At 38.1% G+C, this 26562-nt stretch overlaps 1 protein-coding gene across 2 annotated transcripts in view; it reads left to right on the forward strand.

The window, feature by feature from the left end:
• The window catches only part of YEATS2 (YEATS domain containing 2), a 45534-nt gene that overhangs the window by 13426 nt on the left and 5546 nt on the right, over positions 1-26562 (forward strand). For both annotated transcript variants that reach the window (XM_007424736.3, XM_025164458.2), the window contains exons 13-28: positions 960-1118; positions 2332-2435; positions 5365-5472; positions 7200-7373; positions 10211-10469; positions 11467-11628; positions 12124-12227; positions 13088-13249; positions 15212-15385; positions 17030-17228; positions 18512-18643; positions 19162-19260; positions 20136-20247; positions 21314-21387; positions 24342-24421; positions 25832-26030. In XM_007424736.3, the coding sequence (XP_007424798.2) occupies positions 960-1118; positions 2332-2435; positions 5365-5472; positions 7200-7373; positions 10211-10469; positions 11467-11628; positions 12124-12227; positions 13088-13249; positions 15212-15385; positions 17030-17228; positions 18512-18643; positions 19162-19260; positions 20136-20247; positions 21314-21387; positions 24342-24421; positions 25832-26030 (2301 nt within the window). The remainder of the gene's footprint in view (positions 1-959; positions 1119-2331; positions 2436-5364; positions 5473-7199; positions 7374-10210; positions 10470-11466; positions 11629-12123; positions 12228-13087; positions 13250-15211; positions 15386-17029; positions 17229-18511; positions 18644-19161; positions 19261-20135; positions 20248-21313; positions 21388-24341; positions 24422-25831; positions 26031-26562) is intronic.

A 26562-nucleotide genomic window follows, 5' to 3' on the forward strand; every position in this document is an offset into this window, starting at 1 on the left:
TTAAAGCAGGGACTTCCTTTAGAAGGATTGTACAACTTCTCTCCCCGGGGTCGGGCATATGTGTGCATCCACAGTTCCTTTGCTTTGCTTGCACTCCCAGACTATATGTACATGCATGGGCAAGTAAGGACAGCCTTCAGACCAGCAGGACTAATCCTTCTAGAGCAGCGTTTCTCAACCTTGGCAGCCTGAAGATGTGTGGGCTTCAACTCCCAGAATTCCCCAGCCAACTCTGGGAGTTGAAGTCCACACATCTTCAAGCTGCCAAGGTTGAGAAACGCTGTTCTAGAGGATATGGCTTCTTTAATCCTTCAGGGAGATGTACTTTATTCGTGTCAATGCACTTTCAGAAGTGCCTTTTTCAGATGTTCTGCTTGGGCTTATTATGTTTAGATCTAATAAGAATAAGCTGGTTGACTTTGTATTGAGAACCTCATTTTTATTTTGGGGTCAGGGGGCAAGAATGGCAAATATGCCACTGAAGTAAACTCTGGTGCATGAGATAGTGCTACTTTAGTGGACACTGCTTTTTTTTTATCCCCCTCCCTCTCTGTCTTTGACCCACACACAAATACACCATCTGTAAGGTAGGTTTGCATTTACTTTACTGAAATCAGGTGTTGCAGATGGAAAATATTTTTATTGATTGTAAAGTACAGAGTGGTAAGAAACAATGAAAAGACATGAGTTAAGTGTAAAGAAAGCAAAAAGGCTTAGCTTGGAAGAAGCCTCTCAAGGTTTGCTATATCTGTTCTGATGAATAAACATTACATCTTTAGATGCTGTTCTCCCTGTCATTACACAAGCGTGTTTCAAGAAGAAACATGGTAAAAGTCTGATTTTCAGGACTAGTTTCTATCCTTGCAATAATGTTGAATCAGTTCTATCCTTGAACTGCTGTAAGTTTATTGTAACTTAGGCGTATTTGTCTCACATATAATTGGAACTCCTTTCTTTAGGTTCTCCAATATCAACTCCAAGTCCTTCTCCACTACCTCGTACCCCAACGTCCACTCCAGTGCATATGAAACAAGGGGCTGGGACCCCTGCAGTTAGCAACCCTTATGTTATTGTGGACAAGCCTGGCCAGCCAGTTGGACCATCAGTCACAAATGCAGGTGTGTTAGTATAGTCTCATTTTCTCTTCTTCCCTGCTAATGTCAGTCAACTTGTTCAGAGGGCAAATTACCAAATGAATCTCTTTCCCAATGAGTTTAACAGAGATATGTATCTTTCATGCTTTGTTTTTGCTGGAGAGTAAGGAAAGTTATCCTTCTGTTTTTTTAACATATTTTGTTTTCTTACATACTTTTTCTTAAAAACTTACATGACTGTATCATTAGCTCCATGGTAGCTTTATTCACATCTGTTCCTGTTGATCAGTTGGATTTCAAGTCAATAATAAGTGATGGTTGCCAAGCAAATATTTTGTTTGTTTCTTAGGAATATGCAAAATGTTACATAGATCTGGATGCTCTAAGTCTGAGCTAAAACAATGTTTCATCTACATCCAGGCAAAACACATGTTTCAATCCAGAAAGAAATGTTTCTGGGTTTGGGAGGGTGGGAGAGCAGGAAACAGCCAAGAATCAGCAACAGGTAAGGGGAACGCTGGGAAGATCAAGTGGGTGGGCGAGCCAGTTGGATAATCACTCCTGATGTCTTTGGCATAAAACATAGCATATCCAACTGACCTGCCTGTTCTCCCTTCTCCCTGCCCCTCACAATCTTTCCAGCACTTTCCTTTTCCTACCACTCCATAATTGTGGCCACTGTCACTGTTTTTGGCATCATGCGAGCAGAAAGGGAAAGTGCTGGGAAATTCAGCAGGTAGACTAGCATAACATATAAAGGTATCTACAGAAGGGAGTGGTGACCCTTCTTACCTAGAACTTGATTAATGCTGGTTTTAAAGAGGAAGTAACTGAGAACTTTCTGTCATTCTCACCTAAATTTGCTTGGTTCTGCATCCTTTACATGTGCAAGAAGTTGATACCTTCTCCCAAATTTTCCAGTATTGAGTTTAAGAAGTTGACTGATGAATGAGCATCTCTCCTCTGTGCTATATGGAGGGCAATAAATGACTTTCTGCCTGTAAACTGTGTTCATGTTATTGATAATGCCAGCCAGCCTTAGCCATGCTAGAAATTTTGCAATTTCCAAAAGGTTCAAGTTGACATGACTGGAAGAATTCTGGGAACTGTAATTCCAACATAGGCAGAGGATACCCAGTTATGGGAACTGTAATATGGTCCTCACTAACATGAATGCATCTTGCATCAGAATGGCAGAATGTGTATTATACTGATGTCTGCTGTATTTCCCATATAGGTAGCCCTGCAAGTAAGGTTACAAGTGTGTCTCAGTCCTCTCATGGGACAGGTTCTCCAGTCTCAAAAATCCATGGAAGTAGTTTTGTGTCCTCTACAGTCAAGGTACAGACATTTCGCTAACTTTTCTATTCTTTTAATAATTTCCTATAAATCTGAATGCAACATGTTCCATCTTTACTTTCTTACATCTCTTTAACAGGGGGCATGCTCCTGCAACCATGTGTGTGTAACATCTTGCTAAAGTTCATAATTCTAGTTAAATAGTATCTCTATCCTCTCTTATTACACCCCCTTTTAAATGATTCCACCACCTTTCTCACTAACAGTGCGCCATGGGTTCTCCCACCCAAACTCTGTACATTATGGATTGTTTCTAATGCTCAGCCAAAGTATTTGGGCTTTTGTCATTACATCATGATGATGATGATGATGATGATGATGATGATGATGATGATGATGATGATGATGATGATGGAGGAGGAGGAGGAGGAGGAGGAGGAGGAGGAGGAGGAATAATAATCAGTGCCAACTGTTAGTGACCACATAGATTGCTGTTACTACCCTTTTAATTATTATTTTTCAGTAGAGTTTATTGAAACCAAAATCAGATTTGCCACACAGCTGTAGGCATCATTACGTCTTAGTAAGAGCTACTTAATTCAGGAGAGTTGACTCCTAGATAATACAACAAGGTTACAGATCTCATGCATGTTTTATAAAGGCAGTAGAATATTCTTACTATATTGTCTGGAGAAACCTAGGTAAATAAATAGGTTACACATGACTCGTTGTACAAGAAATCATCTTTATAGTTACAATGATGCTCCACATTCAGAAATAATCTTATCTAGCAGACTTAGTATTTTTAATCCATTTTTTGTTCAGGGCTTTATTTCACATAACGTTTTTTTAGCCTGAAGAGCGGAAGCCTTAGCTGTAGCCATGCCACATGCAGAATTCCATGCAGTCACTGATGTTTTGGCATACTTTGACTAGTATATCACAAGTGTAACCATAGCCCGTGTTTACAGTGACATTAGAGGACTCTTAGTTTGGGACATGAATATGCTTGTATTTTTGTATGCAGGCAATAGTGTGTTATTGAATTATGTGCAGCAAATTGTTAGATTGGGGTGTTTGAGGTAATGAGAACTATGGATCTGAAAATTCATGTTATCAATTACAAAGATAGCTGTGTTGAACAGGAAAAATGGAACAGATGTAAAAAAATAGATCAAGTAAATGAATGTAGGTATCTTGATAGAATGTTTATTGGAGGTGGGAGATGGATGGTGAAATGTTAGGACGTACAGATACTGACAGAAAAGTAGTGAGCAATACATGTCTTTCTACAAGAGCATCTTTCTGCCTACTTTGTTATATGGAAGTAACAGTTGAGTATGTCAGGTGAAATATAAAAGTAGGTTACAATGGGAATTAGCTACTTAGACGTATTGGTGATGAAACAAAAAGAGATAGGATTAAAAATGGATGTTGAATGAATACAGACTGAATATGAAAGTAACTAACCAGTACAAAAGAAGTTCATTGAGATTGTTCAGTAGCATAGACAGAATTAAAGAGAACTGACTTGCAAAACAAATACAGGAAGAAAAAGTAAATAGGTGGAGAAAAAGGGGGAAACCAAGAAATTTGTGGTTGATGAGATCATGAAAAAGAGGCAAAAATTTAAGGAACAAAAGATAATGTATGAATCAATGGATGGATGTGGTGGAAACAAGGATGGTTTGCAAGGATAAAAAGGTATGGAGAAATAAAGTGAGTGGGGTTGGTATAGACTAGATTTTGTTAGGTTTTCCTTTCTTTTCTCTTATCTCCTCATATTCTCTTTTGCAACCATAGTATTCCTTCTCTGTGCTTTGCACAAGGTATTGTTTACCCTGAAAGGGAATAGCATGATGGGTATCTAACCTTAATTCAGTGTGATATCTTCTGCAAAATCAGAAGTTGTGTCATTTATATGACAGCGCTTGTTTGGCACTTGTTTTGCAAGCAGAAAGGTTGACAGTTTAATAGCTACCCTTGTCAAACCAGTGTTAACATGTGGAATACAAGGCAACCCAAAGAACAAGTGCAGACTGGGAATCTCGCCAGTAGTGGGAGCAATTAATTTCTAGGAAGAATGGTGTTGCTACTTCAGGACTGGGGAAGAAGTCTTCAAGAGACTGAGCTGGATAGTTTCAAATAAATGTCAACAGCATTTCAGGGTGATACATTTCTAGAAGAATCAGGTGCTGTTGAACAGTAGGTTTTATCACGTCTTAGTAAAGTACAAAAATATTTGTAACTAGTTTGCCTTAAGAAAAGGTAATATTCAATTTCCCTGCTGTGTTCCTTATAACGTTAAAAGTATAATAGAAGTTTATTTCCACCCACTCAACTTTTGACATGTAGGTGTGCTTACTATGTAAAGCAGGAGTCAAAAAACCTTTTTCCAGTGAAGGAAAAGTACATAATAACAGTGTAGTCGCCTGCTAGTCTGATTGTTTACCATTGCCTTCCAACAATTAATCATCCTAAACTAGATCAGTTCAGTGCAGTGAGCATTTTACTATAATTGAAAACAAAGGGATTACCTGTATTTAACAGAAGATTAACATAAGTTAAAACTAATGCAGTTCATTATATTCCTTTATGACAAAAGCATACAACTTGAGGTTCAAGAGTCCCACACATACCCACAAAAGTCTTCAGTAAAGCTCCTGGTGCCTCTCCAATTGTCATTTTCACTTTCACAGGAGATAAAAAATATATATTATATTTCATCAATTAACAGTTACCTTTAAGTTTTTTATAACCTAACTAACAGAAGGCTACTTAATAGCCAAGAATATCCATCAGCTTGAAAATGATTGCAATCTCCTGTTTTACTGTTCTCTGGACCCTAAATGAAAGTTAGATGGTACGTTTTTTACCATAGATATGTCTATTGTTTGAAACTAAATCTGATGCTTAAAAAAGATATGGCTGCATAGTTAGCTTAACAATGTTCTGTGTATATTCATTCTAGCAAGAGGACTCGCTCTTTGCAGCCATGCCTCCTCTTTGTCCAATTGGGAGTCACTCCAAGGTACAAAGCCCTAAATCTGTGACAGGAGCACCCGGGACATTTACAAAGGTATTGTTCTCTTTACTGTGCATGGTGCAGTTCTGTTTCACCAAGTGGGTTGCCATAAAGCATTCTGATTTTGTTGCTAGACAGGCTTTCTTGTTCCTTGTTCCTTGGGGTTCTGGCATTTCATGCAAATGTACGCCATTTCCTGTCCCTTTCTAAATCCAGACAATGGTGGGTTTTTTCCTTCATTGCTTTCTCCCTTTGCTTTCTCACAGTATATTTTCAGGTACACTGGCGGAAGCATTTGTAAACATAACTGCATATATGAATATTGTTTTGAAGAGGTTATATCCAGATAAATTCTACATTTATTACAGACCACTGGTACCTTCGTTGACTAGGTCAGTGAATTTATTCTGAGAGCCAGGCATAACAATAAGAACATTATTATAACAATAATCTTGTTATAGGAAGCCGGATTCTTCCTAAAGCCAACCAGAGGCCTAAGGGAAATTTGCAAGCAAAACAGTAGCACAGAAAAGAGACTCTTCTACATTTGGTGGAGTCATTCAAGTAATGAAAAGCAATGTTAATTTTATATCACAACTTCTGTGATGTGTAGGAGGTAAAAATAATTTGAGAAAAAAAATACTTTTTTTCAGTTGTAGGTGATGGACCATTTGTCAGGGAAGATATTAACACTTTAGTATGTATTCTAACAACTTTTGTGGGGGTTCATATTTTTTACCAGCTTTTCTGGCCAATCCTGAGAGGTGCTCTCTCTTTCATTGCTATATTGCTTCGGTGTGACACTCACTTCTTTATAAAACAGGATACTCTGGATCTTTTTAAACCAATACCTTAGGTATTGTTACTTCTCTCAAAAGTTGCTTTGATCAGAGAAGAGACATTAACTATGTTTAACACTGACTGGAAACCACTTACTGACTTTTTGCATGAAATAGAAAAAAATGAACTTTTGATATATGGTTTTGATGATTAGAAAAAAAAATAAATTATAAAAAAATGAAAACCATGTCATAACCATAAAGTAAGAGGTTAATTTACATTTACACTTATAATTGCCATAAAAGAAAATTAGAAGTTACTTTTTCTTTTTCTTTTTTCCTGCACTTTTGGCTTTGTTTTCTCTTTCTATCTTTACGTCTTTCTTTTCGTTATTCTAAATATTCGTTTTTGTTAGTTTTTATCTTTCTTGTTTAAAATCCTAATAAAGTTATTTTTAAAAAATATCATACAGCATTAAGAGGCAGCAAGAGAACAGAATGATCACTGTTGTGCCTGCTAAAAAAATGACATCTGTTTTATAAGTCATGCTGTTTCTTTTCACAATAAAAAATAGAGGAAAAAAATGCTGAATTTGTGTTGAATCAGGCAGCCACTTGATTTCTTACAAAAGAAGAGAGTGAAGTTTTAAATGGGAAATTGAGTTATGTCAGCCAATTCAACAACTCTGATGTTTGAACAGATTTCCTCTTTTCTTGCTATTATTCCGTTATGCTCCAGTTGGAGGAGGGGATTAGTTTTATCACCTCTAGGCCAACGTAGAAGATGAACTGATCCTGGAATCTCACAGTAAATGAAGAGACCAAGGATCCAGTAGATCCAAAGCTGCACCCATTTTGGGAGATTCTCTTGCTGGTGGGAAATAGATCTGTAGAGCTTCCTATGAGCATTACAGTAGAGAGCACCAGACTGCTCCTTAACCCCTCGTTTGAAAAGTAAGGATTGCTCCACAAAATCTTAATTTCCATTTGATTTATTTGAAGGTGATAATAAAGCAAGAGCCTGGGGAACTGCCCCAACATTCTCCAGTGGCATCAACTGGAGCGGCCTCCCGGACCTCGCTGCAGCAATACGTGACTGTGAAAGGGAGCCATGTGATTGCCTTGTCACCCCAGAAACAGATGGTGAGCGCAGGAGAGGGATCCACTTCATCAAAGGTGCTAGATTTTTGCTTCCTTTTCACTAGCAGTTTTGTATTAGCTATAGCTCCGTTGCTTTACTCCATGCTCTTGTTCTTTTGACATAGCTAAGTAGTACCATAAGCTTCAAATGGATAGGAATACCTCTGAAATACATATATATTTTGTTGTTCAGATTATACCATTATCAATTTGAGGAAAAAAATTCCATATTACTTCTTTATCAGGGTCTTCAACTGTTTGATATACCAGGCCCATCTTTAATTCCAAATTGTTTTTCTTTGAGTAATGTTTTCTCTTTTCTCCTTTCCTTGCTTACGTTCTTTCACGTGTATCATGTAGTTGTTAGAACTTCATTAAAGAAGCTACATCTTTTCTTGGGCTTGCACAGTCCTAGGAAGCTAGATATTAACACATGGTCTCACCAGTTCTGAGAGATATGCACTGGTTTCTGGTTAGTCCCCTAATCTTTTCATGGTGATCTTTCTATCTTCAAAATAACTTGAAAGCTATTTATCTTAAGGGCTATATTTTCACAAACCCACCTTCCCAGAATTGAGATTTTCCATTAAAAGGCTTCATGGAATATCAGCATCAACTGAGATCAAGTTGGTAGTGGCAAAGGAGACAGCTTTTTCATCAGTTACGGAGCTTAGTCCCCAAAGACACTCACTGGTGTCTCTTTTATCTTTTACATGCTGAATTAAGATATTTCTGATCTCACAACATTTTTATTAAACTCATTCTAATGAGGAAAATTACATGTATTTTAAATATTGGAAGGAATCATCAAGCATTTTGCTATATTGTATTGGATTATTTTAATTGTTTTTACTTTTTTTCAGTAATTGTATATTATTATTATTAATAATAATAATAATATTTTAATAAAAGCATTAAAATGAATTGCTCCAGAATAAATATGATATACAATATAGAAATGCATAAATAATTCAATTGTCCTTTTTTTATCTAAACAATCTGCAAAGACCTTCTATTTTTTTAGAAGTTGTTAACTGTTTGGGGCTGCTAGTTACAGTGGGGCAAAAAAATATTTAGACAGCCACCAATTGTGCAAGTTCTCCCACTTAAAAAGATGAGAGAGGCCTGTAATTTTCATCATAGGTATACCTCAACTATGAGAGACAAAATGAGAAAAAAAATCCAGAAAATCACATTGTCTGATTTGTAAAGAATTTATTTGCAAATCATGGTGGAAAATAAGTATTTGGTCACCTACAAACAAGCAAGATGTCTGGCTCTCACAGACCTGTAACTACTTCTTTAAGAGGCTCCTCTGTCCTCCACTTGTTACCTGTAGTAATGGCACCTGTTTGACCTTGTTATCAGTATAAAAGACACCTGTCCACAACCTCAAACAGTCACACTCCAAACTCCACTATGGCCAAGACCAAAGAGCTGTTGAAGGACATCAGAAACAAAATTGTAGACCTGTACCAGGCTGGGAAGACTGAATCTGCAATAGGCAAGCAGCTTGATGTGAAGAAATCAACTGTGGGAGCAATAATTAGAAAATGGAAGACATACAAGACCACTGATAATCTCCCTCGATCTGGGGCTCCATGCAAGATCTCACCCTGTGGGGTCAAAATGATCACAAGAACGGTGAGCAAAAATCCCAGAACCACACAGGGGGACCTCGTGAATGACCTGCAGAGAGCTGGGACCAAAGTAACAAAGGCTACCATCAGTAACACACTACGCCGCCAGGGACTCAAATCCTGCAGTGCCAGATGTGTCCCCCTGCTTAAGCCAGTAGATGTCTGGGCCCATCTGAAGTTTGCTAGAGAGCATTTGGATGATCCAGAAGAGGATTGGGAGAATGTCATATGGTCAGATGAAACCAAAGTAGAATGTTTTGGTCTAAACTCAACTCATCGTGTTTGGAGGAGAGAGAATGCTGAGTTGCATCCAAAGAACACCATACCTACTGTGAAGCATGGGGGTGGAAACATCATGCTTTGGGGCTGTTTTTCTGCAAAGGGACCAGGACGACTGATCTGTGTAAAGGAAAGAATGAATGGGGCCATGTATCGTGAGATTTTGAGTGAACACCTCCTTCCATCAGCAAGGGCATTGAAGATGAAACGTGGCTGAGTCTTTCAGCATGACAATGATCCCAAACACACTGCCCGGGCAACGAAGGAGTGGCTTCGTAAGAAGCATTTCAAGGTCCTGGAGTGGCCTAGCCAGTCTCCAGATCTCAACCCCATGGAAAACCTTTGGAGGGAGTTGAAAGTCCGTGTTGCCCAGCGACAGCCCCAAAACATCACTGCTCTAGAGGAGATCTGCATGGAGGAATGGGCCAAAATACCAGCAACAGTGTGTGAAAACCTTGTGAAGACTTACAGAAAACGTTTGACCTCTGTCATTGCCAACAAAGGATATATAACAAAGTATTGAGATGAACTTTTGATATTGACCAAATACTTATTTTCCACCATGATTTGCAAATAAATTCATTAAACATCAGACAATGTGATTTTCTGGATTTTTTTTCCCATTTTGTCTCTCATAGTTGAGGTATACCTATGATGAAAATTACAGGCCTCTCTCATCTTTTTAAGTGGGAGAACTTGCACAATTGATGGCTGACTAAATACTTTTTTGCCCCACTGTATCTGAGCAATAGAATTAGTGCATAACTGGGACCAGAGAGTTCTTTTCTAAATAGGCATAATCATCCGGAATGAGTGGTTTTGCTTCAGTTCCACACAATTTCCAATTCAGATCCAACTTCTGTGACTGAATATTGCTTTTATTCAGGTTGGTGTTACAGTAAGCTCTGTGTGTATGTTTATGTTGTGTGTATTTTTATTTTTTCCCCTCTGCAGATTGTTAGTGTACCAGTTGGGTCTGCTTTACCACCATCGGTCAAGCAAGCTGTGGCCCTTGGTGGAGGGCAAATACTAGTGGCAAAATCAAGCCCTTCGGTCACAAGGGCAGTTGGTGGAAAACAAGTTGTAACCCAAGGAGTCGCCAAAGCTATTGTGAGTGGGGGAGGAGGAACCATTGTTGCTCAGCCTGTGCAAACTTTAACAAAAGCTCAGGTTCCATCAACAGGAGTTCCAAAAACTGGATCCCAAGGTTCAGGTAAAATGAGTTTACATTTTGCAATTTCGGATATGATGTTATGGAACTAACTAATGAGTTTTAAAAAGTCTCCTTCAAGTTAAGCTCAACTCCTGGGGATTTGATAGATAAATCCATGTAGTTTTCTTGGCAAAAATGTACAAGTGGTTTGCCATTGCTTTCTTCTAGGATGTTTTTTCAACTTCCTAGTCTAGCCTATAACCCTGAATGTCCTGTTAATCTCCCATCAAAGTACTAATCAGGTAGTGACCCTAGCTTTTTGAAATCAACCAAGGTAGGCCAGCTATCTGGATAACTAATGAGCTCATTAATTAATTACACCAATAAATTAACTTCTTGAATACTTTGGTGAGCTTTGCATCATAAAATTACAGGCCACATCCAATTTAAGTTCTCCAGATATATTGAATACCAACTCCCATAATAAACTGTTCAGTTTTTGGTCTCTCTTCCATCTATATTGGAGCAAACATATTGCTCTTTCTTGTATAATTTCATTTAGTCTTTCTTTTTGTAACTTTCCTCATCTTCAGTCAATTCTGCTTATTTTCATTCCACTTTCCTAAGTTTTCTGTTTGCACAAGGAAATGCCTTGAAATGTATCCTTTCCCTATCATCTACAACCCATCTTAAAGCCTTTCCTCTGTATGCGCTATATTGAATTATGTCCTGGACTCTCATTTTTCTGCATCTAATTAGGGACTGAAATTTCTCCACAAACAGGGTATAACTTTCATATCCCTAGTGAGTATATATCACCTTTCATTTTTTTTTCACCAAAACTCAATTTTCATTCTAATAAATACAAAATTGAATAAAATCCAATAATAAAAAGCTAAAAGAATCCAAACATAAACATTGCATAGCTGTAGTCAAGTTGAAACAAGTTGGAAGCAGTTTTGGAATAATACTGCTCTGGGACTTAATGTGTTTATTGCAAGAGGGTGGTCTCTGAAAACCTTGATAAAATTCTTTGTGTTTCTTCTTTTTCTTCCAGTAATGGCAACATTGCAATTACCAGCCACTAATTTAGCCAATTTGGCAAACCTACCTCCTGGCACAAAATTGTACCTTACTACAAATAGCAAGAACCCATCTGGGAAAGGAAAACTGCTACTTATACCTCAAGGAGCTATTTTGCGGGCCACAAATAATGCGAGTTAGTATTACACAGAAGAAAAGTAACATGGTGACATGTAACTGAGTATTACAAAAAAAAAAATTATGCTTTCTCTAGCCAGACTACATTCTCTGAAAGATAGCTGTATTAAAAATGCTTTATAAAAGCACAAGGAAGGGCTTCTGCTAGCAAGGTGGGAATCAGCAATTCTCAGGTCAGATAGAAATGTTATGTAAACATGGACTTGATGTCTATGACTCTCAGGGAGGGATGGAGGGAGGGAAGGAGATGGATGGATGGATGGATGGATGGATGGATGGATGGATGGATGGATGGATGGATGGACTTGAAGCTTCATAGCTATCCATGTTGAGTCTGTGTAGCTTCTGCTGTTAGCTAATTACTGAATTTGGGATTGAGTTTCTAGAGAGTAGATATGTTGCTGTGCCTAGTGGGGAATCTGATAGTTTAGCTGAAATAACTAGGATTTGGTTGCATGGTACTTATAACTGGCTGTCTCGTTGGGTGTTCCAGATCAGCAGTTAGGCTCTTCGGCAAGTGGCGGAACCCAGGGTGCAAGCAGTGGTGTATCTCAGCATCTCACCTACACATCCTATATCCTCAAACAAACTCCACAGGTTAGTCCATAATACAAATAAACATACAGAGAGAGAAAGAGAGATCTTGTTAATACAAACATTAGATAACCATAAGTGGCACTGGATCAATATCCTTCCAATGTGCTGAACTATAGTTTACATCATACCTATATAAGTTGGCTGGAGAAGGCTGAGGTAGTGCAATGCTTGGGGAAGGCTGGATAAGAATATACTCTAGTTCAGGTTTAAAAAAAACAGTGATGGGAATTGGCTAACTAGGACCTGGTCTCTAGAAATATCTCTTCTATTGTTCACATTATCCTCATTTGCACAGTGATGACTTACAGTGGGCATCCCCAACCAGAAGACAAACTGATGAAGATGCTTCCTACTACTTCCCCAGCTTATGATTATCTTTTTCAGGGAAAGCAGATGCACTCCCTAAATGCTGCCTACAACCACCCACTATTTTTCTTTTCAAGGGAGCCCAGAGGCATTCATGGAAATAAAGTTGAGACTGGGGGCTGATGTTTTATAGCCTTCTGGCTCTCCATTTAAAATTAAAAGGATCTGAACATTTTAAAAAAGGGAGGCAGAGGCCCGACAGTTACTATGGAAGCTGAATCAGTACTCTTTTGTACAATTGTTAGTATATAGTAGCAATCATTTGTCTAAGTGATTTGAGGATGTAGATTTTTGCTGTGTTGACTACTGGGATAATTTCTTAAGTTTTTACAATAGACTCTGATAGATACTGTTTGAAAGTGGGTATTGTGTTATGACCCTGACTAATTATAAGTGGAACTAGAAGAGTAAAACAGTTTAGGAGTTCAAAATTTAAAGCATGATGGCTATTATTAACTACATCTTCAATGTAGCCATTTGTTTTTTTGGTGCAGGGCACTTTTTTAGTTGGCCAGCCACCTCACCAGACTTCAGCAAAGCAGATGACGTCAGGAACTGTTATCCAAGGTAACACAAGTGCTGGAACATCATCTTCCCAAGGACATCAAGCACTGAAAGTAATAACTGGACATAAAACTGCCACCTTATTTGCACAGGTAACTGTGGGGCTTAGATTTAGATACTAGTTGTTCTAGATACCCCAAGGACTTTGGACTTAAGGGAATGCAAAGTGCATTCCATTGCATTCTGTAGCAAGTCACTTCTGTATTTTATGGTAAGGCATTGGGTATCTTTAAGAGGCCTGATCAATAAAATAATTTAAAAATTGCATTGGGCATTACCAAAATCATTCATATGCTGATCACATGAGGCTCTTCCTTAAACTTCTGTACTGGTTTCCTATCAATTTTCTGATCCAATGTAAGCACCATGACTTTAACTTCAAAGCCATCTATGATCCTGTATTTCTTCCCTGTACCCTTTTGCTCTTATATCCCAATAAATCCCAGTTTACAATCTGTGCTTCTTTAGATTCACCATGTCCAGCTGCCCATCCTTCTTTCTCAAAAGAGTATATCCTTTTCCTTTTTTTTTGTCATTCAAATGGCTACCAAAGTACACTTTTCTGTGAATCTCCTAGATTCCATAAGCTATTGTTACTCAGCCTGCAACTGAACCTAAACCAAAGGAACCAAAACAATTCCCAGTTGCTTCCTAGTTTATCTTTGCCTCCCCTTCCCGTATTTCTCATGTTTCAAATATTGGATTGAGATGTCCTCTTGCAGTTGATAAGGCATCACACAAACCAGTGCTGTATAAATATTAATCTGTATGCCTTAATGGCTGATTTTAATATATTCTTCTGTTGGGTAAGAGGCAGATCTTAAGAAACAGAATGAAAACATCTGAAAAGTTGTGTTGGTTTTGTTTTGTTTATTATTGTTGTTACTATTATTAAAAATCTCCACCTATCCCTAAAAGATTGGTGTTCTCCATAAGATATTTATGTAGCAGATTTGTGTGGAACTCTCCCACCTTCATTTTCAAATGAAAATGCTTGAAAATGAACTATGAAAGGCCAATGGTTTGAACAATGGGACAGTGAGGAAGGGAGAAGGGAGTGCTGAGCCTTTTCCTCTCACGCAACTTTTCAGTAGTAAAATAATGTTCCTTTCAAGTTGCCCCTTAGTGGAAGAGGAATGTGAGGAAGGAAATTTTGAAGTAGAGTGACTGATGGGCAAAAGATTAACTCAGCCTTCCCCAATCTGAGTGGTGACTAGAATATTTGAGAGTAGTAGTTCTAGACATTTAAAGGACCCCAGATTGGGAGAAGCTGAATTAAGAAGCCTTACTACCTTCACTCTGTTTTCAAATATCTGAAGAGCTGTCACATAGAAAAGGGAGTAGATTTATTCTCTACAGCCTCAGAGGGCAGGACCAGAACAAATGGATTAAAAGAACAAGGAAGTATGTTCAATTTAGATTTTAGGAGGAACTTCCTAACTGTATGAACTGTTAGACAGTGAAACAGGCTGCAAAATGAAGAGGTAATTCTTCTTCACTGGAAGTCTTCAAACACAGAATAGAGGATCATCTATCAGAAATGCTCATAGATCCTGCACTGAGTAGGGAATTGACACCCAAGGTCCCTTCCAACTCTTGGATCAGGTTCTAATCTTTTGGATCTGCCTTTCATTTGAAATGAAAACAATTCTTAACATATTTTTGCTATATAATTTCTATTTTGGCCCCAAAAGGAGAGGGTCCAGTTTTAACACAGCCCTAGAATGTCTCCTTGCACTTATGTGTGTAACTCTGTTTTTTTTCTTTTGTCCTCTGATTTAATATTATGTGGCATTCAGAAAAGTACCTCTAGTGATACAAACCAGCATCTTTCAACCTTTTATAACAATTTTGACTTACTCTTCACGAACTTTAAATCTGTGTTCCTGACAATATCTTTATAATCTAGAAGATGTAGCTAAATGATTTAAACACCCATATATATACTGAAATTTTGTTTAAAACATCATGAACATTTGTATCTTTTCTAGTCCCCTTCTAGTTGTATTTGCTTTATAAAAATATTGTTTTTTAACTCATTTACAAATTTAAAGGCAGCTTCCAGTGGGCAAGCTTCACTCATGAAAATATCAGATAATACACTGAAATCATTACCAGCATCATCACAGCTCTCAAAACCTGGCACCACTGTGCTGAGAGTATCAGGTGGGGTGATCACTGCAGCAACAACTTCAGCCGTGACACTTGCATCAAATGGTGTTCCACAGGTGAGGTCCAGTATCGGTTAATTTGTGTGTCAGGCTTTAGATGCAATACAGAGATACACAGGGGAAGAATCTATTTCTTACTCCCTTGAAATCAAAGTCACTTAAATGTTAAGGGACCATCTTGCTACCTGCTATGTGAAAAAAATTGTTAGCATTTACAGGAGACCTTTCAGGCTGGACATACTTGCCTTCATGCTATGCTTATGGAGAATGCTTTTGTATTTTGTTATACTGAATGCCTCCTTTTTTTGATCATGGTACTCAAGAAAATGTCTGGTGGGTTCCCAGAGAAGCTCTCATCCAGACTATAACCAGCACTAGTTCTGCATAGCTTTATCAAGATGGTTGCATCAGAAGACTTCAGACTATGTCCTGGCACTTCACCTCTGCAAAAATGTTATGTCAGAAGGAAGAAAAAAATGCTTCTTTTTCAGTCTTTAAAATGGGCTTGTGACAGAAATGCAGGGCTGCTACTAGTAGAAATTAGAGCAATGTATTTATAAAATCTTGAAACTGAAAATGCACTATGAAAATAAGTGTTCTATAGAATAGAATTATTATTTAAAATATTCTAATGTCTATATATTATAATAAACAGTCTCTTCATTTACTCCTGGATTGGATTGAAGAGGAACATTTCTAATAAACATGGCTTTAGATAGTATTGTAAGCCCAGTTGTATTTTTGGGGATTCTACAAGATTCCCAGCATAAAGCACATACAAGAAAGAAATCACCTGCAGGACAAGGGGTTCTTACTTCTTCACCTGAAAATGCTTTCACTTGCTATATTTTTTTTTTCAAACTAGATTCCAAACACAGAAGAGCAGCTAGTAGAAATAGTTATCAGGATTGATTTGCAAGTGGGAATCAGCAGGCATGAGAAGGGCTAATTTATTAATTTATTTATTTAAACTATTTATATAATCAACCATCTCATCAAGGTGACTCCAGTAACATAACTCTGAGGTTGTAGAAACCATTCCTACTATAATAGAGAAAAGAACAATAAAAACTAGTCAACTGGTAGAGCTTGCTCAACCTTCCATCCCCATTGCCTGGGGGAACAGCCAGGTCTTTAAACCCTTACAAAAGGCTAACATGGTCAGGGCCATCTGGGTCTCCCGAGGGATGCTGTTTCACCAGGCTGTATCCTTCGTTGGGTCAGCAAACAATCATTTTCCATGGAAATAAAGACTCCACACAAGAAGTACAACACACAAGTGAACAATCTATATCCTGGAGGCCACGTGTATCTTCTTCTCCCCAAGTCTCAGTCCTTTCTAGCTTTATTACTGGAATTTTTCAGTCAGTGAGTTAAATTTAAATGTAGTGATTATAAGATTACTTAAAATGGAAGAGGTTGTAAGGGATGAAGAAATAGAATTAGTTTATGCAGGGAAAACGGGATATAGTTTAAGAAAGTAGATTTTTTATAGACATGCCTAATGTTTGCTTTGGCTGCATCCATTTTCCTCTTGCTTCCCCCTTGCTTTTTTAACCCTCAACTAAAAAATATTGTATGTACATAGTTTATGAATAATTAATTTGCAATTTGTTTAGAATATTTTCTGCTTTTATTTTCTTTTTTGGACCATTAAGCTGAAAAATGTGTTCTCCTCTCTCCCCGTTCTTTTTAACACAGCAAGCAGACAGTGCAAGCTCTAGCTCCCCTTCATCTGCAGGCCCTGTCGTGAAGGCATCTGGACAGCAACAGCAGGTTGTTGCCAATCATGGGCAAGCAGCATCAGCTGCACCTAATAAAACAAGTTCCTCTGCAGTTGTAAGCATTGCTTCTTGGGTTACCACCCCAGCACCAGTATCTGCAAAAACTGCAGTATCAGGTAATCTAGAACCAAAACACCAAAATTAGTCAATGGGATGCAGTTATCCAAACTAAATGCAAAAACCACTGGTGTATGATCTGAAATTTATACTGGTGCAATCTCTACTTAGGTTAATTGATTCAAAAATATTTTGGAAACCCAAATATAATCAATTCTTAAATGAGACTCATGCCTAGTTGAATAATATGTAAAACCTTTTATTCATTGGACACATTGTTACCCAAATATCAGTAAGCTCATGCAGTTCCATCAGATTCTGCAATCTCTTAAATACTAAAGATTGACTCTCTTGGAGTGTGGATCCTGGAGACCCCACTGGTTTACTGAGGAACTCTGGGAGTTTAAGCAGTACAAGAGATACTTACAGCACTGCTACAGGAAAACAGATTGAGCACAGTTAAAAGCCTTCATTAAGGCTTACTGCATGGTAATAAGAGCAGCAAAACATAATTATTTTTCCACTCTTATTGCATCCACAGATAGCTGGCTCTTTAAGGTGACCTGGCACTTCCTGGGTGGGGAGGGGTCAGAGAAACATCTGCAGGGCCACTATGTTTGATGTATCTGCCAGACAGTCACTCAGATCTATTCTGAGTTGGACTCTGGCTGTGTGGGTGCTTTGAAGTTGACTAAGGCATGGTCTGGCTTGGTTATCTGGGAAGAATTTAAGTCTGTTGGCCCTGAAGTAGCAGATACCTTCTTTAGGACTTTAAGTATGGCTATCTGCATATTAGATCCATGTCCCTCCTAGTTGATCAGGGCCTTCTGGGAAATGATGTGTGGTTAGCTCCAGGTGGTAGTAAAGGCATCTTTAAGGGAGGGAGTAGTTCCGCCAGCTCTTAAAGAGATGGTGGTCCATACCCTCCTCAAGAAGTCACCACTGGATCCACCAGTGTTGGACCATTTTCATCTTGTCCCCAGCCTTCATTTATTTATTTATCTTATTTATTTATCAATCAAATGTATTTGGCCACCCATCTCACACAAGGTAAGATCTGGATATCTGGCAAGATCAGGATGAAGTGGTACATCCCTGGTGGCTCTCTTTGATCTCTCAGTAGCCTTTGATACCAGTTCTGGACTGATTTTGGGTGTTGGGAGTGAGACGTATGATCTTGTGGTTCTCCTCTAGGGCCAGTTCCAGTTGGTGTTGGTAAGAGGGAAGAGACCTAGTTGTAGACCTCGTTCTCCATACTGATATGTAGATAGGAGAGCTTGCTTTTTATCTTTGTTCTATGTGGAAAGAAAAAATAATTCATTTTAATACATTTCCAATGTAGGGTTGCTAAAGATCCACTCCAATCAGAACAGCCCACAACAGGCTGTTTTGACAGTACCCAGCCAACTCAAACAACTTGGTGTAAGCACTGCTTCTGGAGGAGTCCAAACTATACTGATGCCTGTGAACAAAGGTAGGATGTAGTTGGCAAGATAACATTGCCTAAATATCCTTTTCAATATTACAATCTTCTCTGTTCTATTGCCTTTTGGATCTGTTGCACTGCAAAGAATTTCAAACCTTTGGCTCTAATAGGTGGCAGTTCTAAGAACTGCAGACTTCAAATGTATGGAGTGCAACATTTGATGCACTGCATATCACATCCTATTGACACTGATGACCATCACACGCTCACCTGCAATTTTAATGTCCGGTAATATCTATATTAAAACCATCCCAGATTATGCAAAATGATGAGCATATGGTTTTAACTATTTAGAAAAAATTCAGCAGGAAAAATGTTATTCAAAGAGGGAACAGATTTTAAATTTCTCAAATAAAATTTCTAATGCTGTTGCAAAAAGTCATTGTTAAAATTGCTGTCATTCTCTGATGAAAATTACTGAACTAATTTAGTAACAAAAATAAAAATATCTTAAAGATGAATCATGTCTACCTGTCTACATTACCAGTGTTCCTTTTCTCTTTCAGTGATACAGTCGCTTTCTTCCAGCAAAGCAACTGCTGTTACACCCATAACTACAACTAGTGTAGTTGTCCCAAGTACTCCTGAAGTGACTGTTACAAAAGGTAGAATTGCTCATTGTCATAATCAAACCTTGGAGTAGGGAATGAACTTAATTATTTAGAAATGCCCGTATGATTAGCTATTATTCATGACGTATGTGAGAAATGTATTATAGTTGTTATTTTTGTAAAATTAGCCAATAGGATTGTGCAAAGCATTCAGAAGAGGCACTTTGCAAAGTGCATTTGCATCAGCAGAGTACCATTTCTTGAAGCATCAAAGCAGCATATTCTCCAGAAGTTTTGGTGTGGCTGCCTCAAAGGTTTCCCTGGTTGTGTGTGCACGTATGCTTCTGCAAATGTTTCCATTGGGACCACCAATGAAGCAAATGTGTCTGCATACATACTTGCCCAGATAGCCAGGGAAAGCCTGCTAAGACAGTTGCTTTGCTTGCACCTTGGCACTTAGTGGAGTGCCCTTTTCAAATGCTTTGCACAGCCCTGTTAACTATTAGCTATACTACAGTAGGGTTATGCAAGCAGTAATTTGCACAATAGATGCACAGTCATGTGCAGGATTCAGTGCAGGTGTTGTCATCAAGAAGTATTTTCTATCATCTCTAAAAGTATAATGGTATTTTCACTTAGGAATCCAGAGATAGTGCTAATGTAGTTTTCATACATAAAAAGCAGCAGGTCTCAGCAATCCAAAATAATAGGTTTTGAAATGTGGAGCTTTTAGAGGAATATTTTCCCCTGCCTTTCATCCACATACAGTTGCAGTTACTTTATTGTGGGACCAGGATTCCTCTTCAAAAGTTCTGCTTCCCTCCTTCAGAAAAATTAGCTTCTTTTCCTGATTGTCTGAAACAGTAGGCTAGCATTGGCTCTCACTTGCCTAACAAACTTCTTAAAAAATATTCTATTGTCTTTTAAAGTTAAGCTGGAGCCTGATTCAGCAGGGCAGAGCTGCAGTGCCCCGGTCTCCCAAGATGCTCAGGCGACCATAAAAATGGAGGAGAGCTCTGAACTTGGAAATTATTCCATTGGGTAATTATTTTTGTGATGTTAAAGTGAGTTTCAAAAGGGAGCAATGGATGTTATAAAAAGTATGGGTTATATTTTTATGACCTACTTGAATTTGATGGGAGTTCATCCCTGTTGATGTTGAAATGAAATTTCTTCAAGAGAATTAGTTTAGTTTAGTCCAAACAGTTGAGACTTTATAGTGGATCATGGATAGATCACAGTATGTTGAGGTCTTGGTATGGAATACTTCACAAATGCACATTAAAAATGCAATGACAGGTTGGCACATCAGTTGTAGTGGATATACTGCCTTTTAGATGCAGCATTGAATCCGTAGAAACAATTTATCTTTTTATTTGGATTTATCTTTGTCTCAAACTATAAAAGCTGGGTGCTGTAGAGTCATTCATGCATCTGAAATGTGCTAATCAAGCTATAGACCTGGGGTAAGAAATCTCCATTATGATCCTCATAGGCCCCTCCCTTTATTGCACAGCCAAATTATAACAGCACAATTTCCTATTTTAAAAAAGCTTACTAGAAGCTTATAATACAATAATTTTTTTTAGATTTTTTATCCCACCTTTATTATTTTTATAAATAACTCAAGGCAATGAACATACCTAATACTCCTTCCTCTTTCTGTTTTCCCCACAACAACCCTGTGAGGTGAGTTGGGCTGAGAGAGAGCGACTGGTCCAAAGTACCCAGCTGGCTTTCATGCCTTTCACAGTCTCCTGCTTTCTAGCCTGGTGCCTTAACCACTAGACCAAACTGACTCTCAATAATTTTTCTTTATTTTGCATCAAGTTCATATAAGCTTAACACACCTTCCCTCTGGAAAAAAGTAAAACACAAACTCCCAAAATATAAAAGTTGGGAAAGGATTGAACATTTTTGTCCCACCACCCTCTAGTGACTTAATGACATCACTGTCTTTAAGTACACAGAGATACCCGCTTGTGCTCTTCAGGCTGTACTACAGCAGTATCCGGACATACATATTGTTTGTAGAGTAGAAGCTTTATAAGAAAAGTACTATCCTACATAAGTTCTATATTAAATGCTACCTCTTTATTCTTTACAGGGCAGAATATTTAGACAACCTCCAGCAACTTTTGACAGCAATCGTGAAAAAGGTTCCATTGATTGCTGAGAGAAGTAATGAAAACATTGTTTAGTAGTCATTTTTTGGTAGTACCGTATTTTTCCGTCAATAAGACGCCCCCCTGTACAAGATGCCCCCCACTTTTCCAACCCAAAATTAAGAAATCAATATTTTAAAGATAGTGCAGAACACATTTTTATTTAGTAATTAGTTAACATTTACCTGATACACTCGGTGGGAGGAGGTCCAAACCGTCTCTCTGCAGCTCTATTTCCATGCTCTTTTGCATAACTGATTACATTCAATCACGAGTGAAACTGCTGATAGCTTGTCTCTGCAAACAGACTTCCTCTAATTGGTTTGTTCAGCATCAGCTGACGTCAGTTACATAAGGCTCGTGATTGGAGGAAGTCTGTTTGCAGACTCAAGCTATTTCACTCGTGATTGGAGGCTAGCAATAGGTGGAAGCCTCTTTGCAGAGACAAAGTATGGGCAGTTTTGCAACCGTGCGGTTCTCTCCTCAGCTGACTTCCTTGAATAAGACGCCCTTCAATTTTTAGCGTAAGGATTTTAGAAAAAAGTATCGTCTTATAGTAGGAAAAATACAGTAATATGGTAAAGTCGACTCATACTAAGTGTGACCACTGGTCCATCTGCCTGGAATTTGCTCTAGAGCAGCAGTGTTTCTCAAAAAGGGGGATACTGCCCTTGGGGGGCGGTATTTGAATTATTCAGAGAAGTGTTAGGCATTAAGGGGGCAATGGGGGTGTTAGACGGCAAGGGAGTGAAAGGAGGGGCGATTAGGATTATAATAACAGAAGATTACACATAGCTTATCCAACAGATGTTATTAAGTGTGTAAAACTGTAAACATATACTTCAGTAATTATAAATATATCAAACTTTAGAATGCTCAGAATAGTATTGCACTTCAACCACATGCTGACCATGTGAATCATTCAGTTGTGCTGGGTATTAGCACAACTATATGATTCATGAAAATATGAGTTGCATAATAATTTTTTTAAAAAATTACAATTCATATACACACAGGACTGGAGGCGTTACGAAAAACTTGGTACAACTTAAGGGGGTGGTAATCCAAAAACTTTGAGAAAGACTGCTGTAGAGGGTCTGCTACTGTCTCACTGCAGAACAGGAGATATGTGCTACTGAACCTAGGATGAAAGTCTTTGCCACTGAGCAGTGGCCTTTCCTGCTGTTTAACCTTGAAGTTGAATGTCAAACAGTAATTGGCAAAATAAGTCAAGAAGGCTCAACATGGTGGTTTCACAAAATATTTAGAAATCCAAATAACCTCAGTATTCCTTCAGTGCATTCTTTGCTTGCTGTCCATGAGAGTGACATAAATAATAGAAAAAGTCCTATCTCTTCAAAGCATATAAAGGTAGGTTAAAGGACCTCAGTTAACAACCATTCATTCAGCAACCGTTCAAAGTTATGACAGTGCTGAATGAATGGTACTTACAACTGGTCCTCAAAGTTCAGCCATCCCAGCACCCCCGAGGTCACGTGATTCCAATCTGGGTGCTTGGCAACCAGCTTGCACTTACGACAGTTGCAGCATCCCACAGTCAAGTGATTGCCATTTGCAACCTTCTCTGCGGGCTTCCCACAAGCTAAGTCAATGGGGAAGCTGGCAGGGAAGGTCACAAGTTGTTCCTGTAAGTTGCTTACACTCCTGCTGCTTTTTGTTCTGAGGAACCTGGCTATGGAGTACCAGATCCCGGGGATCTCTTACACTATAGTGGGCGCCCACCTGCACTCCCTAGCACACGCCTGCCTGCCCAGCTGTGCTTGCATGGCATTGCAGCAGCCACCTGTACACCCTGCCACACCCAGCAGCAGCCATCCCCAGTAGCAGCCTCTATATGAGGAAAGGGAATGGGAAACTAATATTCCTGAAAGCAAGCCTTCCAACTCTCAGGTTTAATCTAGTCCGTGAGACCAGGACCTCTGACTGAAAGGACTTAAAAGAGATTCCTCTCCCACTTTGATCTGCTTTTTGCCATACAAAAGAATTAGAAGGACAGTAGCTTTCTGTAGTCTACTGGGCTATGCAGTGCTTGGGCAGTGACTTAGAGAAGGTGGTCTGGAATCTGCAGGAGCACAAACATAGCACCTGAGTACACCTGTTTAATGCAATCATTTTTCCCCCTTGGGAATATGTAGCTGTCCTCTATAGCTGCCAGTTGATCCCATGAAATAATGTAGTTTTAAAGATTACAGACGTGTTACATTCGGAACATCAAATGTTCCAAGCACCTTTTTGGAATCAGTTATGAAGCACTACATAATCCTATATTCTCTGTAGAGAAATATATTATGAGAGAGTTGAACCAAGCTCCTAGCCCAACTCCAACTCCTGACTTTTACAGTTGGATGAGCTGTATCTTAAAGATGAGGAAGTTGCCCCTGAGTTGTCCAGCTATGGCTGTTTTTTTTCATCCTCATAAAATAAAATAAAATAAAATAAAATAAAATAAAATAAAATAAAATAGGTGCTTTAATAGCAATTGCGACTTTACATGCTGAGACTTGGTGTTCCTGAAATGCACAAATGAATACATGTACCTAGTTTCCATACCGGCTTCATTCAGGCTCCTGCTTTTCCTTTCTCCAAATCATTTCTAGCAATTTATTTGTTTCTCAGCTGTTTTTTATGTTCAAGGGCTTCCATCTTCCCAAGTAGTTCCAAAAAGCTAGAAAATTATTTTATGTCTCAAACTCTGATATTTAATTCTTCTTGTTAGGATAACTATAGTAAAATCACTTAATGTTCTTTCTAACTTAGTATCTGTTTTAAATCAGGGTTAAAGGCTTTTCAGTTTTTCGCAATGCACTTCCCTATCTTATTAATAAGCAGCATATTTTGATTTAAACTATGTTCTGAGAAGATGTTCAGAAATAGCTTGCCATACAATAAATTAATTTTCATGGCTGTTAAAATCTAAAGCTTTTGGTGTTCCTTTCTCTGCTTTTTTAGCTGAGGATGCCAATCCTTTCTGTGCCAGTTCTGTGGAACAATATTATACCTGGAATATTGGAAAACGGAGAGCTGCTGAGGTAATTTTAATGTCTTCTATAAAACTGAGCTTCAGGCTCAGAGAAATGTGTGACTGAAAGATGTCCCTCAGAAAAGTGATTTTTAAAATCCCTAGAAACCTTTATTAGATTTATCTCTCATATTTAATACATACCTGTTTTTTTTGCAGAGCAGATTTAGTAACATTTGACTAAATAAAATATAACTGAACTTGTTGTATGTCCCATTTTAATATTATACAATCCAAATCTTTGTGTGAAATAGCAACTTTTTCCCCCAATATTACATTTATGCTGTCATTCTTCCAAGGAGTTCAAGGCTGTCTACATGCTTCTCATTTTATTCTTATAAAATCTGTGGAATAGGGTGGTCTGAGAGAAAATGACTTGGAGATTTTTCTTTTCTGTCATATTGGCAGCAATTTCTGGAAGGGCTCTGGGGCCATAGCAAGAGTTTTGGAAGCCACATGCAGTCCTAGAGCCTCAAATTAAGTAACTCTGCTATCTAAATTTATTAATTTGGGTAGGGATTGCAATGAAGAATCAGTTACATGGAACGAAAAGGAAGGTTTCCGACAATAATATCTCATTTTAATTTTAACTTTCATTTTCCCACTGTAATTTATCCATACATGAACTTGTTGAACTACTTGCTGGGTGAATCTTTGAATTACAGAATTGCTTTTCATTTGGATTTTTTTATTTGTTTTTAATGTCTCTTTTCTGTTTGACAAAATGACCCTTCTGTTGTAAGCATCGTGATGAAAAATCATGAAAGTATTCCAAGAAAAGTTGTATTGTCCAGTGATGTAACAAACTGAAAACAAAAACTAGATTTGCCCTAAAATCAGTTTTCAGTTTTTGAGATTTTAGAAGTATAACTATGTTTTATCTGATCTTATTATATTGTTGTTCTTGTTTATTAGATTTACATAATGATGTGCCCTATTGTTGAGTCACAAAGGCTTAAAATATATGAATCTAGAATGGACAGCATAGCGTATTTATACATACATAGCGTAATTATTTTCAGGCTAGAACAGGTGAGATCATCTGATAACAGAACTCCTTCATCTGTTTGGAATGATTTCACATGTGCACAAACGCATACACGCACAGGTTCCATTGTTGCTGTATGTGACCTTGACCAGAACCAATTGGGCAGTAGAGGGTTGCCTAATCACCATCATGGAGATAACAGTAATCTATTGAATGCCAGGCCTGTAGACAATTCAGCCACCGACTATGCCTGCAGAACAGATCTGGGAACCACTGAGTGTGCAGTTTTGCCACTTTCTTCCCTGTAAGCCACAGCTCTTACAATGCATATAGATCCATTGACTTAAAATACCTAATTAGGTAATAACAGTTGTGACTATGACAGATATAAATATTTGATTCTATATCTAACTTTTGTTTTTTCATCTGCAGTGGCAACGAGCCTTGACAATACGGAAAATCCTTCAAGAAATCATAGAAAAGTACCCTAAATTTCACAGCATTGTCCCTCTGAAGACAAAGCAGGTTGTACATTGGTGTCGCTTCCGTGGTTACACACCATCTGATCCAGAAGCTTTTAGGAATGAGGACTCCATAGAGGATGTGCTAACACAAATAGATAATGAGCCAGGTAAAGAGTCTAATTTCAGAGCCTCAAAAGGATTGTTTTGGTATAATTTATAGAATAAAAATAAATTATAGGATTAGGTTTCCACCTTGGTCTCCTGATGCCAGCATCAGTTTTGCCCTGGATGCTGCAATATGCATTTTTAGGATCATATATAAAAATGCTACATTTAACAGTTTTCCTCTATTGTGGGAGATTGTTTTGTGTGTTTTGTGGGGTTATTTTTATTATTTATGACTGGTTTGGGGAAGTTCAGGAGAAGCCGATGGATGGATGGATGGATGGATGGATGGATGGATGGATGGATGGATGGATGGATGGAAGAAATTTTATAGTGGTTCTAAAACAAGGCAAATATGATAAACAGAAAAGTTTTTAGAATCCAGTGCTGTGTACTACCCATCATGGTTAATGGCTAGTGAAATATTAGTATTCTTACTATTGACTGTTACATGAAATAAACAAAAATATTTTAATTGCAGTGGCAATTTTGTAGAATTTTATGACATTCCTGAAAGTCACTGTTGACTTATCT

Source organism: Python bivittatus, unplaced genomic scaffold (assembly GCF_059951505.1).
Source record: "Python bivittatus isolate LINGU-HERP-01145 unplaced genomic scaffold, Pbiv_v1 ctg000980_np1212, whole genome shotgun sequence".
NCBI lineage: Eukaryota > Metazoa > Chordata > Lepidosauria > Squamata > Pythonidae > Python > Python bivittatus.